This window comes from Thunnus thynnus, chromosome 19 (genome assembly GCF_963924715.1).
Source record: "Thunnus thynnus chromosome 19, fThuThy2.1, whole genome shotgun sequence".
In the NCBI taxonomy this organism is placed as follows: Eukaryota; Metazoa; Chordata; class Actinopteri; order Scombriformes; family Scombridae; genus Thunnus; species Thunnus thynnus.
The window spans coordinates 16,172,301-16,189,761 of NC_089535.1; the positions used below are offsets into that span (position 1 = coordinate 16,172,301).

A 17,461-nucleotide genomic window follows, 5' to 3' on the forward strand; every position below is an offset into this window, starting at 1 on the left:
GCAACACTGTGCTGTCATCCAAACTTAGCTGAGCCCCCCGTGAAGCGTCAGACTGACCGTCTGGCTGCCAGATCAGACTGCACTTCACATTTTCTGCAAATGCTCGATCAGGTGGCTGCTGCTCCAACTTCATCACCGCAGACCGTGTAGTGGTGGTCTCGTGCGTGGATGTGGATTAGAGAAGGGGGGGTGGGGGTCCGACTGACTGATGCTGAACACCTGCACGTGGCGGAGGACTGCCTTCTTTTCCTTTACTCGACCTCCAGCCTCCAGCAGCTTCACTTCGCATGTCAAGCGACAGAAAGCCAACCATGAGCTCCTCTCTGCCCAAAAGCGAGTCGACCACTTCTCTGCTCAGATCATCGGGGCTCAACCGCAGGTCTGCGCACTCGGATCATGGTCCACACGGTCACCGCAGCCACCGCAGTCACCATCATCATCATCCCACCGGAGCTGGAGGCGGCGAGGATGCAAGTTGGACGGAGGAGTGCGAGACTAGTGCGCGGAGACCCCTCTGCCAACCAAGACACTCCGACTCTCGACATTTAGGTGATCACCGGGGACAGAAAAGCCAGTCTCACCGGCAGACGAGCCCCCTGGATGACGGTTACCATCAGGAGGATGTGAGGCACGGGACGAGTCGGCATCAGAAAGAGCGCAGCAAGTCCTCCAGGTCCAAACACTCGCATCATCACCACGACTCCTCTCGAGGTGAGCTGCCTCCAGCGCATCACCAGGGCGGCTCCCGGCAGGACAGGAGGACCTCTCCAACTCCATCTTATCCCAAACAGGAAGACGATGCGGCTTTCTTCTTCGAGCCCCGGGAGAGAGTCGTCACCGGGTCATCCTCCAGCCTCAACTCTGACACACCTGCAACAAGCGCACCTGTCCAGCCCGCATCCAGACGCACATCCAAAAGACTGAGCGCGACCCCGTCCGAGTACGACTCTACTCTTCACCCCATAGTGAAGTCAGTGTTTGGGCAGGTAAGCAGGCATGAGGAGAAAATTCAACTTTTGAAACAAATCTAAAAGTACATTCAAAGCACAACAAAAGCTGCGGAGAATGTAAAATTACACCAATCACATCAATATTATGGATTTGTTAAATGTGTTAATCATTCATCAAATCAACATTTGAGGGATTCTCCATATGAAATGCAACAAAAAGTCGATTTAAAAAGTGTCCTTCATCATATTGCTCAACGCTCACTTATGCACTGTTACATGAGAAGGTGTTTTGTCGTGTAGAACAGTGCAAAGGGCGAAATTTCAAGCTGTAAAGTAAATAAATCATCAGCAGCAGCAGCAAGAATTAAGACTCAGAGCATTTAGTGGGAACTGATGCAAAATTTCGGTAAGATGTGTAAAACGAATGAAAGTCAGTCCATTACAAGTTTGTTATACTTACACCATACTGGGCTTTACAGGAACAGTCCAAGCTATTAATGAATACAGAAAATCAGCACAAAACTTATCAAATTGAGGACATTTTGGGAAAAGAAATTCAAAGTGAAATCCGCCTCCACAGACAGCTGGAGGTTAATTATTGGCTTTAGGTGAGGGAAAGGCTAGTATGGAAATAAAGAATTGTGACATGGGTATACAAAGTCCATGAAAAGGATAATAAGTTCAATATCAATATAATAATACCTGTAAGGTAATGAAAATTCTTGACATGAGATCTTCAAAAGCATTTTGAACAAAGTGAAAGTTTGTGATTCAGCTCTTTTTACTGCAGTTTGTTCGATTAACCGAAGCGTTGATGCTTATTAAGAGTTTAGTTCATTAGTGGACGGCAGGTGGAGGCTCACAGGTGAGATGCGGGTGAAGCTGGAACCTTATACGCCTCGTTGAGCAAGATTAAAAATGGATGTATGTTTTCAGTCCAAATCTGGCTCCTGTATGTATCTGGTATCCATCAGTTTTCACAGCAGGGGGGCTGCTGTCTGTCACGCATCCTGATATGAATGCAGCCTCTTTTATTGTGAATGTCACCTGAGCAACGGCAGAGGGATCATCTTTCCCGCTGTGTGGAAAATTTTGCAGTGATGAGAGCTTGTCACTCACACACAACACGCACACACACACACACACACACACACTCACACACACACAGGTAAGTGATACACATTGAGGGAAGAAATTCTAATAAAATCTAAATGTCATTCACCCCAAAAACTTTTTCCTGATTCTGTGGTTGAGTACGGATCAGTGGCACATAAAGGGTGTATCTCTTCTTCCCTGCATCACCTGTTGACCTACTAATACATCAGCTTTCTTAAAGGCACCACATTTCCTCCTCTGATAACGCAGTTGTAGGTTGTCAGTTCTCTCCCTTCTTTTTTTTTCTCTTCTTCTTCTTGTTTCATTTAAATCCTTCTCACAGTGTTGATGATAAAAAGCTCAAGCGGAGACAATTACCTCCGTGTGCACTAATGTGTTCCAGAAATAACTCCTCTCAATCCAGGTCAGAGCTTCAATCAGTCTTAGGGGTTCCAGTGAGGCAAAATCCATGCAGCAGTGTGCTATATTAAGTATCTAGAGCTGCTGACGTGTGTGGATATTTTGTCATTTCCATCCATTTAACATGAAAGAGATATCTAGCTTTGATACGTTCTGCATGTAAAATTCTTAAAGGAGACAGAGTCACCCAGTTTTCAAAGAGGACTAGTTTGTTTTCTGTGATGTTGTCACTGTGAATTTGTTAAATGACACTAGACGCAGCTGTCAATAGTCACAATGGATCTGTGAGTGGATGCCAGTTAGTTGTGTTTGTGCGAACGAAGCAGTGAGAAAAAGTGAGGGAGTGAATGTTTGTGTGTGAGAATGAAAAGAAATAAAACGATAAAAGAGCGTAAAAAAAAAAAAAAAAAAAACAGAGACAGCTTGTGTATGCATGTTTTTGCACCTGCTCAGCATCTTACTCAAGCTGTTTCATTTCAGTTGATGCGACCACACAGTCATACTAACCCGCCTTTAACGCTCCTTGAATAGACGTGGCAGCACAACGCAGAACGCAGGGTGAGATATTACACACTACAAACTCATCTCATATGTTTTATTATGTAACATCAAGATCTGCATAAAATCCATACAGAACTCATTTGCTGCCAGTGGAAGAGGTTAAAAATAGCACATCAAGACCTGATTATGAGAGACTGGAGGAGGGCAGAGCGGGGTTTTTTTCCCCCCCTTTCTTTCTTTCTTTCTTTCTTTCCTTTTTGTCTTAGCAAAAATATTCAAATCCTTTGGCAAACATGGTACCTGACAGAGCAAATTTGAGAACTGGTGAATAAAAGCCTGGCGTGTTCAAACGTGTTCCTCCAGGCTGCCAGCAATCACCAAAAAAAAAAAAAAAAGGCTAGTGTGGGGGTTAGAATAAGGACAAATGTGTTTTGCAGCTTAATGGTGATACAATGATTTTCCAAACTCACTCCTTTTTGCACATTCAGGACTTTAAACTGTCCAGGTTACACGACACACCTCCATTAAGGGCACAGCTTAAGCATTTTTTTTTTTTTGTACCAGTAGACATTTTGTTTCTATTTTAGGTGATTCTGAATGATCATGAATGTCCTTGTATGACCTTGTTCTATGAACCATCACAGGGAGTCTGGAAGCGCAGTGCAGACCTGTTATTGAGAGAGGTCTGTTATCTACGGATGAGACATTGTTATTGAGGAAATTACACGTTTTTTTTTTTTTTAATTGAATTTAGATGAAAGGATGTGTATTAACCAGCAGAGGGAGCAAGTACCGTTTGTACTAATAGGTCTGAACTCAAAGAGTGTGTGTGTGTGTGTGAGGGAGAAAGGGAGATATTGTCCATTGTATGTCACATCAGTGAGCCAGGAAAAGTGAAAGGGCAAGAAAAGAAAGTGAAGGAATCGGATAAATCGGGGGGGGAAGACAAAGGATAGAATAGGAATAGAGTGACTTTGCTGGCAGACCTGATGATTGTTATATAAGACAAAAACTCATCAACTCTCACTTCCCTGCTCCCACCTCACAGTTCCGAAGACAATGTGAGGAAATGTCTAAAAACACAGATTAGCTTTTCACTTCCTCGACCTGAGTTTCCTGTTACTCATTCTGCGCTCACAGCCGCTGACGTTTCCTGTCTGCCTTTCCCTTTTGCCCTTATTTTTTTTTTTTTTTTTGCTCTTGCAAAATCTCTCTTCCTCTTTTCCCTCTTTCCCCTCTGCCTGGATCACGCTGACCTTCATGACGTATGAGAGGGAATGAAAAGAGAGAAAAGAGGCAGAGAAACGCAAACTGCGTGCTTTAAAAAGAAAAAGGAAAAAAACGAGTAAATCAAGGAGGAAGATCTGAGAGGGAACGAGAGAGGAAAGAGTGTAGCATCATCGTATTCACCGCAGCATATGCCTCCAGTATGTCTAGAGTATAACAGGCTATTTTTAGACGCAGATGGATATTTTTATATCTGTGCTGGCACAGAAGGAGGTAGAAAATTCAGTCTTTGGTTAAATCCCTTTTGAGATGAGGATTAGGCAGTGAAATGTAAGAGTTGGTGTGCACAGTACGGCACACGCCGCAATGTTAAGCGTGTGTGTGATGATGCTAAATATTTATGGAGACCTGAGGCTGAAAGGGAAATGAGTGAGAGACACTGCAAGACAGGGATTGTGTGTGAGAAAGAGTGTAACACGAGACAGGGGACAAGGGGTAAATGAGTCAGAGGACAGAGAAGGTTTAATTGACTTAAATGAGACATCAATATTTGTCCCCCCGCTGACGCATGAGATGTTGAAGTAGACTAACATCTGTTTGTACTATGTGAAATAACACTGAAATACCAGAATTATGTGCATGAAAATTTAAGTCTGATTTGAGTGAATGAATGAGCGGTAGGATAAAACTGTGACGTCTCAGCTTGAGCAGAAGAAGATGACGCAAGTATGCATTGTATGTTTTTTCAGTGGCCTCAATAAATTAGACTGATGACAACAGAAACGTACGCACGCAGAAAAAAATCTCACGGTCACTTTATTTATCCCTTTGTCTTGTGCATCAGGATACACTGTGATGTGAGCTTTAGAGAAACGACTCATTTGACCATGAAATGATTACATTTCATTCCACTTTGCAAATAAAAATAAGCACACAAAATCTTGACTAATAATAGTGCAAGAGCAATTCTCATTTTCATTAAAAAAAAAAAGGGGGGTTGATGACGAATGCATGAGAGGTTGTTATTACATCAATCCCTTCCTTCCCCCTCCTACATCTCCCAGCTCATTCAACACACTTGATGGCAGTGGATGAAACAGGATTACATTTGACCTCAAAATCTTCATTAAATAGCAAAAGCAATTATTGATATTTCCTCTACGAATTAGCGTCCTGTCTAGCGTGTGCATATAGATTACTTTGCGTTGCATGTACAGTGAATATGTTGCAAAACAATTGTTATTATTACAAATCATCCTAGTGGCTTCACCTCATGAGTCTGTGAAATATGATGTTTCGTATTTGATAATCACCTAATATTCAGTGTAAATTTCACCTGAGATGTTGGTGAAATGTGAGTGTGTAAGTAGTTATGTAAATGCGTAAAGTAAAATGTGCGTGTCTGTGTGTGTGTGAGAGAGAGACAGAGAGGGAGGGTGAGGGTGAAAGTGAAGGATGCAGCCCGAGAGAGGAGAGAGATGGATCTCATGCTCGTGCACACTCCAATCTGACATTATGAGAGCTGACGGCCCCTGTGTCTGACGTCTGATGTGTTCTGAAGTTCACAATGAGCCTCCGGTGAGAGGCTGGATGAATCATCCGCAGCACAGCACAGAGGAGCCGCAGAGAAATTGAATGGGAACGAGTTCCGAAAAGACTTTGGTGTGAATGTGTTTATTAAAATAGCAGAGAATAGACAAGGTCGAACATGAGAGAGGGAAACATGGATGTTCCTTACTGTTGCAACAGCCGTCATTAAGTTACCTCAGTAGAGAATGCTGCTGGTAGAAACATGAAACGAGGACTTATACAGCGTAATGTGGCTTGTAGTTTTAGACAGTGGTGGAAAAAGTACTTTTAAATCCTTTATTTTAGTAAAAGTAGCAATACTACAGTGTAAAATACAAGTAAAAGTCATACATTCATGTACAGAAGTATTAACAGCAAAATGTATCAAAAGTTCTCATTATGCAAAGTAGTTTCTTACTTGTGATGCAACCATATACAGTATGTATTATATTGATTGATTATTGTTACTGATGCATTAACATGGATGTAAAATTTTAATGTTGCAGCTGCTGGAGGTGGAGAATATTTTAACCTCTATATGAGTATATGCACCATGTTTTATGAGCTAATCATATTTTTTCTTCTATGTAAAATCTTAATTGGCAAATATCTGTAAAAAAAAACAAAAAACAAAAAAAAACTAAGATGCAGTAGAAGTATAAAGTAGCATAAGATGGAAATACCCCAAAAAGTTTAGGTATCTTGAAATTCTACTCAACTACTAATAGCAAATGTATAGTTTTACTTTTTACCACTAGTTTTAGAGATGTTTGATGTTTAGAGACCCTCACTTTCACTTTCATCATGCTTGACAATAAATGTGTGTGTGTGTGTGTGTGTGTGTGTGTGTGTGTGTGTGTGTGTGTGTGTGTGTGTGTGTGGATGATAGAGGGCATTTATGTGCCCGTCTGTGTGTTTTTGAATTTGCACATGTTGGTTTGCATCCTCGCCAGTACAGAATCCATGTGTCATTTCTTGCACATTTTTAGCTTTGATCTGAATCCAAGCCCTTCAAGCTTAACATGACTTTGTGATGCCTCTACATCTGTGTGTGTGTGTGTGTAAGAGAGAGAGAGAGAGAGACAGAGAGAGAGAGAGAGAAAGAGAGAGAGAGAGAGAGGGATGGATGGATGCTGGGGGTAGAGTTGGGAGAGATGCGGGAGAGTAGGGGGAGAGAGAGAGAGCGTGTGTTATATTTTTAGCTCCACAGCCCCACATCCGTGTGTGCTTAATCAAGTGTGTGTGAGTGTGTGTGTATGTGTATGTGTATGTGTGTGTGCACGTGTGTGTGTGCGTGTTTGGATTAATGTCTCCAGCGTCTTGCTCAGGGGAAGGTAATGTGCTTGTCCGAACGAGCTTCTTCTGTCACATTCGCATAGATGGTTTAAAACTGTGGAGTGAGGGGGAGAGAGTGAGGGAAAAAAGAGCAAAAGACAGACAGACGGACAGAGAGAGAGAGAGGAAGCGAGGGAGAGAGAGAGGGTAAAGGGGAGGGAGGGAGGGAGGAAAGACACTGTAGGAGAGAGGATAGAATGAATAAGCAATCTTGCTTTTTCTACTCCTGGCGCTTGCATCTCGCTCTGATCACACGCATGCTTCCTCTCCCTCACTTATCTTTGTGTTGTTCTGATCTGTCCTTTGTTCTTGTTTACATATTTCCTCCTTTGTCTCAGCGTCCCTCCCCTCGTACCTCCCGGTGTCCTTGCCTCCGGGTCCATGCACACTCCTTCGTCCTCTCCCTCCTCTCCTCTCCTCTCTTCTCCTATGATATCTCTGCTCCTATCTCTGCTTTTCTCCCAAATGTCCTCTTGTATTAGTCAATGACCCACTGAACCCTCTCTCCCTTTCTAATCACCCCTATTCCCATGCATGCCCGGGAACATATGCAAACACACATGCATACACGTGCACCTCCACAAAGGCACACTAACACAGACACAGTTAGAGAGAAAACATAAGACAAGAAGGATTTTTTTTTTTTTTTTTGCAATGGGCAACTCTGTAAAGTCGCTTAAAATTTTCACCAAGAAGGTAAGGTTTGCTCTGAGGTTTTTCACTTGGTTGTGGTCTCCTTGAATCCCCTGCATGTTTGTCTCCTGGTGTGTCCCCGACCTAACCGAAGGCTGTTTGACTGGACCTGTGCTGACTGACCCTTGTGTACTATGACTGGGTATTCACTGCCAGGCTGTCTTGTGTGTTCTTTGTTTCTGGAGCCCGAGAACACATCAGGATAGTAGAAAAAATATTTCAAGATAAGCATTGTGTCTCATGCTGTAGTTTCAGTCAATGTTCGCGAACATGGGAGTTTATAATCTTGACTATTGATGTCGGGCTTTGTTGACTTCCTTTAAAACTCATTCTGCATGTATTATATGGATTGCACTAAACTGGCAGTACTAATATGACATCCTCAGATGTAAGTTCCCTCTATGTGCAGCAGTGCATGACTGCTTTCCCTAGAAACCCATTTTAGCATCTCAGACAGGTCAGAGGAGTCGGTCAGTGCTGCTTGTGCTTGACCGCTGGGCTGAGGTGAAATCGGTGAATTTGGATCATATCACCAAACTTTAGAGTCAGTCAGATTACAACGTGATTACAAAGCCAGCAGACGATGCTACCCTGTTGAATGCACCTGCAGGATGAGATCAGTCAGTGGAAATATTGCAAACAGGTGTGCTGTTTCAACTACGTCTATTAGCTCAATTGTATCACTAGTCAACATAAGTGCACAGTTGAGGAACAACGAACATTCAGAACCGTTTTATGCAAAAGCTCAAGATGATAACCGTCGCTCTTACAACGTATCTCTTACATCTGTTGTCCTCATCGTATCAGCGCGTGCTTGAATAGACTCTCAGCGTAGCAGGCATACAGTCCCGCAAATAGATTTTCCTTCACATCAGCAGCTGTACATCCTTGAGGAAGCACAATATGACAAGCAACTGTTGATGCCATCTGTGCAAAAAATGAGTTGGAGTGCTGGAGAAGTTCTTGCTTGACTTCAGCTTTTCTCTGACACTGTTTCAGATTTTTTCTTTCTTCTTTTTTTTTGGTTATATAACTGCTAGCGCGTGACTTTATAGTACTTTTCTGGCACGATATACCCGTAGACAGCCCTGCTCCATGCATCACTTGGTCAGATTACCCAGTGGGCATCCGTTCCTGTGGTGAGAACTGTAGGAATGCACGAACTGGCATTAGGACTGGCATGGTAACAGATGGAGTGTGAAGGTCATTTGTAGAGCATATATTACAGTGTGTATTTGCATGTAGTATATGTTTACATATTAATTTTTCATTATGTATGCATGTTGATGTCTTATGTTTACTGTAATAAGCATATGAAGATGGGTACTAGCTCATGTCGGAGAGATTTAAAGCAGCAGTAAAAATGGTCCCTTGGTAATTCATTATGACAGTGAGTCCACTCCACTTGCTTTTAGCCAGATTTTCCTCTGCTGAATTGGATTACATTGTGGTAAATGACCAATGTAGTCATGTTTTATTGACAATAAGAGTTGGTGAAGAGTATGAAGACAGAGTCCATTTTCTAAAAGTCTTTGTCTGTGTTTAGCCTTACAGTAGCTCTCTCTAATTCAAATATTAGTCAGCACAATGCTTGGACCATATTTGACTTTGTTTAGAGGAAGCTTTTTTTGTCCAGGCAGGCAGTATTCACTTTTTAATTAACCTCTGTAATTGGGATGACTGCTGTGAGAACGACTTTTGCCCTCTGGTTGACTGGCTAATTGGTAATTATAAATAAATGGCTGGATGAACTTTAGCCTGATCTTCTGGACAGCACAGTTATTGTCAAATGTGCATAAAAAATGTGTCACCATTGGAAAGATGCTAGTAACTATCCCAGCATGAGTTTTGTGGTTGATTATAAATGCTCTCATCAATCTTTTTGACAGCTTCATACCACCGGACACTGTATACTACTACTACTACTAACACATTTATTATTAGTATTGTTAGTTAGGATGCTGTCATAATGCTGTATTAAAGGGTTATTCCAGTTTATTACAATTTGTGTTTCTTAGTTCTGCCCATCATTGCTATTAGTTATGATATAATTATACTCACTAAAGTCAGTGCTGAGATCTGGGAATATGAAGACATTACTACAACAAAGTCTGATGGGGCAAGAAACAGTCGAAATGTTGGTAATAATTTCTAGTAGCAAAGAAAACTGTGTGCCCAACTACAGTAAGTATGATCTTAGCAATTACTGTGGTGGGTACAATGTTATTATAACCAACGGAAAGGATGGTGGTTAAAGACAATAACAGAGTAAAAAAACAACTTAAAGAGAGTTTATGTGACGCTGTCAGATGGTTTGTGATATGAAAAGGGGCAATGCATTATTGCTAAGCAGTAACCTCCGCAATTGGCATTATCTGTTGCACATAAAAAATTTCTATTGTTCTGTTGTGAAGGGTGGTGACCCTTGGAACAGATTCATGGATGGCATCAGTTGCTCTTGTCAAGAGATATTACCCCCCCTTCCCTCTGACTAAGGTGCTTTCCTCCATCATGACTGACCCGACTCCACACCTCTCTATGACTGACAGACATGTGTCTGTCACCTCTGATCCTGCTTTTGAAACCCTCCACACTCCCACCTCCATGTTGGCTCCTTGTTGACTCTATGCTGCCACAAACTGAGTCACAGTCTCTACCCCTGTTTTTGCCCCTGCTCCCATGTCTGGCCCCCCTGCCCCGGATGCTGCTTCAGGACCAAAAGAAGAACTACAAAGCAGTGCAGTCCTGTGAGGAGGGGGGCTCTGGGGGGGCCTATCTTGAGCCGCTAGTGGCCCTGGCCCAGAACGGAGCCAACATGCACAACGTGCTGGGGCCTGCATGCATCTTTCTACGCAAGGGCTTCGCTGAGAGCCGGCAGGCTGTACGTAAGTCCAGAAAATATCATGTGCATGCATGCAAAGAGATTATTACACAATACAGCACAAGCACAATAACGGAAACGAGTGATGAATGTAACGTCAGCACTTACAGCATGTAAAGACGCGTGGTGGAACTGAGAAGATGGTATTATGAGAATACAACGTTAAATCTTGTTTAGTATCGAATCTTCTTGATAGCTAGAATGCTAAATGCTTGGATGGTGTGTGTGTGTGTGTACTTATGCATGAGGGTGCATTACTCAAAAACATGGTGGACATTTGGAGCAAGGCAGAGGATTATTAAGGCAGGCGTTATGGAGATGGCAGAAATACTTCTCACATGGCCATTATTCCCCTTCATCTATTTCCAGCAGTGACAACATGAGTCAAGGTTTTGTTATGAATGAAAACAGTAATGAAATCCTCAGTGTAGAAGACCGTTTGTTTTACTGATTGTTCTGATGATGAGCTCTCAGATGGTTGTTCTTAATGGATGCAGAGGTTCAGATTTGAGTCATTACAATTATGGGCTTGCACATGAAGGAACTACTGTATTCTTGAGAAGTTCAATCTTCTATTTTTCTATTGTCAATGCATTTTCACATTTGTCGGAAATGACAAGCTCTGTACCTATAAAGAGAAATTAATTTTACACACACATCTCTGCTACAGATACAGTAAATCATTTAGGTTCCTCTATACTGAAACAAATACGTGAGCTTATATTTTTATATTTATTCTGTTATTTTAATTAAGTTTTTTTTTAGCAGTTTGTCCCAGAGTGCCAAGAGTCTGCATGTTTTCCTCCCATCCAAACACTTCAGCAGGTGATCCCACTGATAAGCCCTCCCTCTCTGGCTGGAAGGAAAACCTGCTCTCCTGGCACTCTGTGGCACTAACCTGTAGTTACCTATTTATTGTTCACAGTGTCATGCTGTGTGAGGAGTGCTGCGTATTGGCATGATTTTTAAAATATCAGCAGTGTTTGGACTCTAACTTTGCGTTGTGATTCACAGGACAGAGAGTTGAGGCCAGAGGAAATGGATGGTATGTGTTATGCAACATAAAACTTTTTTTTTTTCCACACAATAATTCTACAGTAATGTTCACAGAGTAATTTGTACATTCATACCCCATCTTCTCTCAGAGTTGCGTGAGGCATTCAAGGAGTTTGACAAAGACAAAGATGGGTTTATCGGCTGCAAAGACCTGGGAAACTGCATGAGAACTATGGGCTACATGCCAACAGAGATGGAGTTAATAGAACTGAGCCAGCAGATCAACATGAATTGTAAGTAAAATGAGTGTATGTGAGTGTATATCTTTTAGCAAGCACATCTATAAATAATTACTTCTGTTTTTTTTAATCTATTTTCATTCTAATTTCTTTACTCTGACAAACAGAATCAAATGTTCATATAATCACTGCAACAGTAAATTTGAGGTCAACACTCTTGTAAGATCCACTATAAAAACAGTGGTGGGAATTCAGCACCAGTGGTTATTAGAAAATGTGCAACAAAAGGCATAAGACCTTGTCAGTCTTTATGTTTGTTTTTAAGTGTAAACTTCAGATAACCCAGCTTCTTCTTATCCTCTGTACAACAGTGGGAGGACATGTTGACTTTGAGGACTTTGTTGAACTCATGGGGCCCAAACTTCTGGCTGAAACTGCAGACATGATTGGTGTAAAGGAGCTGAGGGATGCATTCAAGGAGGTAAGGAAAGGAGAAGCTCAAGAAAATGATAAAAACAGTATTATGGTCAAAATGATTTTAAATCATGTCCAGTTGGGTTGACATGAAGTTGAAATATTAAGGTAGAATTGATGAATTTATCAGATTGAGTCAGTAATATGTGTGGGGTCCATCTTAGAGTTTTAATATAGAAATAATGTCTTCAGATGGTATTATGGGAATTGGAAACATGCTGCTCCACTGATATTCTGGTAATGTAGTGATGCTGACAGTGGTTGGTGCAAGCTCAGGGACATATGTAAGTAAAATGGAAAAGAAAGTTTTACTATTGCAAGTTATAATTCAATTGTTTTACTCATTTGTCTCTTCTTCTCTCATTTTCAGTTTGACACAAATGGCGATGGCCAGATCAGCACAGCAGAACTTAGAGAAGCAATGAAAAAACTTTTAGGACAACAGGTATGGAGCTGCTGGGAGAGTCTGTCCTCTTCTCTGTAGCTCTCCATCAATCACGGTGTCTGTTTGAATCTTGTCTGTCTAATCTACTGAGTATCTTGCCTGAGTTTGTGACACGGACTTTCACACCTTGATTCCCCACAATCTGACTTTTTCAGGTTGGCCACAGAGATCTAGAGGACATCCTACGAGACATCGACCTCAACGGAGATGGCCACGTAGACTTTGAAGGTAAAAAAACAACAACTCTGCAGTATAGGACATCATACGTTGCAATTCATACAGCATACTATATTTACCTGCAGCCCGAGCCCGGAAATCAAACATGCTTACACAATACCTTTCATTGCTCTCACTTTCTCTCATCCTGTCTTTTTTTAAACACAAACACACACTCAAGCACATTTCAAGTATAAGCAAAAATCCCAGCATGTCTCTGACTGATATCCCAATACCACGCTGATAGTGAGGTGAGGGGATGAAGGCAGTAGGTCTGTCTGTCAGATTATCTCCATACCAAGGGATTATGTCACCTCATAGATTACCCCCAGAGAAAAAGATGCATATAGGCTGTCAAGGATGAAAATATCAGGATGTGCTTTTCTCAGTAGTGCAACTAGTATATTTAATTCTAATAACTAAATTATAATATTTTCCCTGCGTTTTATATCCAATCCATTGATACTAATGTCCAATTAACATTTGATCGAGCAAGAGCCAGAAAGACAGTGTACTTTTGGAAAGCTGAATATATGCAGATTACGGTTAACATGGTCTTGATTACTGTGGCTTTCGTGATGGGATGTTTGGCAGAAAAGGACATGCCCACATAAAAGTGCCTATATGTTAATATGGGGGGGGCAACAGAGAGGTTCGGTATATTCAGGGGTAAGTTTTAGGCAGCATTAGTGTGTAAAATGTCATGAAAAGAGAGAAAATAACATATGTCACATTTGAGACATCCATACAAAATATTTTAATAATATGTTTTTGTTAGCCAAACTGATTATGACCCATTTGGATAAAAGTAAGGAAAATTTTCTTTATTGAGTGAGATGGTCAGACAGAGCTAAAGCCCAGTTCACATTAACCTCTATAGAAAAATTAATAGAAATACATGAATTGGAACTTAAAGGAATAGTTGGGAAATAGTTTGCTTATTTGCTCATGCACAGTGTTAACTGAGGAGATTGACATCACTGTCATATCTGTGCAGTAAATAAAAAGCTATACACACAGCAGCCGGTTAGCTTAGCTTAGCATAAAGACTGGAAACAGGGATAAACAGCTAGCCTGGCTCTGTCCAAAAGTAACAAAATCCACTGTCCAGCACCTCTTTAGCTTACTGACTAACATGTAACACCCACCTACCAACATCCCCAAAGCAGAAACAGAAATAGCATGCAGAAGAAAATAGCATGACATACAATTGTTTTCACTTGCACTGCATCATATAATAAATCTTATTGTAGATTTTTTAAGTAGCTGACTTTTAAGTTATGTCCGACATTTGTCCTTTTCTTCAATTCACAGAATTTGTGCGAATGATGTCCCGATGAGTTCCTAAGGGAGAGCCGACATGTTAAAAGACAACATGGATTCTCTGTTGGCATGGGGGGAAGATGAGAGAAACCAGCACAGGCTACTGATGGGTCTTGAACTTCTGAACTGTCAGTGAACAAGAAAACAAAAACATATCAACCCTGCCCTGAAACTGCCACGCTGAAGCTCAAAGGCTGACGAATACAGCCAGGAGCAACACTGTTGATTACATGCTGCTGTTTCCTAGAGCATAAACAAAACAAACAGCTGCATTTCTGACTTTTACAAAGCATATTTTAAAAAAAAAGCACATTTTCCTTTAGTAATGACATTTATAATGCTGATGTGGTTGTCAACTCAAGGGTAAAGGGGTAATGTGACGTTTGAGCGATTTGGCTCAAACTCTATGCCATCGTTGCTGATAACTGCAGCAGTTAAAGAGACATGTTCCAACTACAGCAGTATGCCAGCAGCACCCTACAAATACAGCACATTACTTTCTTATGCTGAAGACATCTTAAGCACAAATACAATATGGCAATATGGAAATATTTCATGTGATCCTGTCAAAGCTGTGTGTTTGTGTTTTGTGCATACTGTTGTTTCTCTACACACTATGGATTTATTTTGTCCCTTAAGACCATTGTCAAACTCTGGTTAAGGAAAGCCAATTTTTGTTTTGTAATTATGTGTAATGTAGCAATGATACAGTTCTTCTGACTTTAATAACGTTATGCCTATCTTACTGTGATATATGTGTAATTTTCAGTGTGCATAAGACTGCAAAAATTCTTGAAGGATGTTCTCTCCACGTACAGCGAGTTGCTAATCTCGACTACTGTGACAGGCCTTTTTAAATATGTTTTACCAATTCTGAATATTACTCTGCATGGATACTCAGAATGCATAAAACATGTTCTGGTTTGTTTGTTGGATCATCTACACTGTGACTCACAGTGGTGGATGAGCGTTCAAACTTCAGATGAAAGAGCGATTATGTTAATGCTTTAATTTTTATGAGAAGAGCTTTGATAAATGTACTTATTTATTGGGTTTCTGTGAGTCTATTGTGTCTACAGAACAGTCCTGAAGTGAAAAATTTCACTTTGTTATAACATTTACGTTTTTAACTTTAATACCTCAAAAGGAATTGAACAATCAACCTCATCCACAAACTGCCCCTATAGCATAATCTGTAATTTCAATTTACCTTCTTTACCTTCTTCATTATACATATATGTAAGGGAGCAGTATTAGCTTCTTTATGAAAAAAGCCAAAGAAAGTTTACAGAAATTATTATTTGAGTCTCATTCAGAGTAGTATTTTTTAGAAATATGATCTATTGGATTACATTTTCAAAATGGCTGCTTTAAATGTCCTTTGGTTCCTGGGGCAGCTAAATTATTGGTTGACTGTTCAGAAATGGACATGGGGGGTATATGCATGCTATAAAGATGAGATATTCTTCTAAGGGAAATTCTTACTTTGTGATTTTACTTGTCTTTACTGTGTGAAACTATGCATGCTAGAAAACAATTCAATTTGTAGCAGAATAAAAATAAAAGGTTTTTATGGAACTTGAACACAGATGCAGTGTCTGTAAATTGTCTATGTGTGTGAGAGTACTTGTATTTTTCATGTTGTGGGGACATAAGTTTACACGGTCACATAGTGGGGATTTGCCAAGACAAAAAGCAAGTCCTCATAATGTAAATCAACATATTTTAGTACTGGTCTAGGGTTGGGGTACGGGTTAGGGTATGTCTCAAGGAAATTGATGTAAGCCAATGTAATGTCCCCCAAAAGTATGTAAACATGACTCCGTGTTAAGTTAGAATTAAATTGAGGTAGCGTTATGCCGAGTTCATACTACATGACTGTAGCCCTGATTTTACGCTCGCCGACAGTTTTTGGAGATTGCTGACAAAAGCCCCTGATCAGAGTCAAATCATTGTTTGTTCAGCACTTGCAAATCAGCACTTGATCACTATGTGTGAATTGTTCAAAGACGCGATCCGAGAGACTTGCTGATGCATCTCAGGTGCCTGAAAGATATTAAGCAGGCTAAATATCTGGATCTGGAGTCCAAATCCTGTAGTGTGAGAAGTGTTGTGACTGGCAATGACGGTGTCTACGAGCTACAGCCAATGAGAGCACAGATAAGGGGAAACATTTCACGTGTCACTTCTTGTGTTTGTTTTAATGACAAAACGTAGTTTGTAGACCAGAAAGCCTCGTCGGGGAAAGATCCTGTAATGTGTGACCCCCTGTTGCCAATCAGTCACGTAGTGTGCAAACCACAATGACTTCAAGATTCATGATTACAAGACCAAGAGTTGTGTAGTGTGAATCTAACAACTTTGAGAGTCATGTAGTGTGTGCTTGGCATTAGGGTTAGTGCATTTACTGTTGTGATAGTTAAGGTTAGGGTTAGTGGCTACAGGGAATGCATTATGTCAATTAGGTTTCTAAAAAAAATAGAAAGCCAAACATTTTGGGGGGGCATGAATGTGTTTGTACAGTCACAGTATGGGGACTAGGTTCCAATTTGGGGACAAAAAAATTTTGGGGTTAAGATTTAGTTTTGTTTAAGGTGTGGATTGGTTGGTTATGCCACAGAGAATTCTCAGTTCTAATTGGATGGCAGGTGTCCATTAATTTCTTGACATGTTGGGCATCTTACTATAAAATGTAGAAAAAAATAATTTCATAAATTAATCCACAGAAAAATTAATTACCATGCTTTTTCATACACATTGTAGTTTAACACGCAAACGTACATATACAGAATTAAAACTGTATACAATAGAACTCTATAGAAATTGCAACAAGTTCCCCTCAAACATTCAGCCTTCAGCAGAACAAAGACTTAGGAGTGACAACAAAGAACTTACATTTTCATTATTGATTTACTGGTTGATTATTTTCTTGATTAATTGTAGGTCTATAAAATGTCAAAAAACTGTGAAAATTAAAAAGTTCATGGTAATGGCATCAAATATCTTGTTTTGTTCAACCAACAGTTGAAAACCCAAAGAATTAAATTAAGTTTTCTAAAATGTAAGATGAGGAAAAGCAGAAAATTGTCACATTTGA

At 40.6% G+C, this 17,461-nt stretch overlaps 1 protein-coding gene and 1 long non-coding RNA gene across 4 annotated transcripts in view; one reads left to right on the forward strand and one right to left on the reverse strand.

Moving 5' to 3' along the window:
* cabp1b (calcium binding protein 1b) lies at nucleotides 1–15,948 on the forward strand. 3 transcript variants are annotated; one of them, XM_067575174.1, is made up of 8 exons: nucleotides 7,272–7,793; nucleotides 10,504–10,671; nucleotides 11,686–11,716; nucleotides 11,817–11,960; nucleotides 12,278–12,387; nucleotides 12,751–12,825; nucleotides 12,981–13,053; nucleotides 14,356–15,948. In XM_067575174.1, the coding sequence occupies exons 1-8, from the start codon at nucleotides 7,632–7,634 to the stop codon at nucleotides 14,379–14,381; spliced, it is 789 nt and encodes a 262-aa protein (XP_067431275.1). In that variant the 5' UTR covers nucleotides 7,272–7,631; the 3' UTR covers nucleotides 14,382–15,948. The 3 variants fall into 3 exon arrangements, with proteins under 3 accessions (XP_067431274.1, XP_067431275.1, XP_067431276.1); XM_067575173.1 differs by lacking the exons at nucleotides 7,272–7,793; nucleotides 10,504–10,671 and adding an exon at nucleotides 1–986; XM_067575175.1 differs by lacking the exon at nucleotides 7,272–7,793 and having other exon boundaries at nucleotides 7,855–10,671.
* LOC137171266 (uncharacterized) overlaps nucleotides 13,839–17,461 on the reverse strand; it is an 11,630-nt gene continuing 8,007 nt past the window's right edge. The window contains exon 2 of the long non-coding RNA XR_010924740.1: nucleotides 13,839–14,490. This is a non-coding gene — a long non-coding RNA (uncharacterized lncRNA). The remainder of the gene's footprint in view (nucleotides 14,491–17,461) is intronic.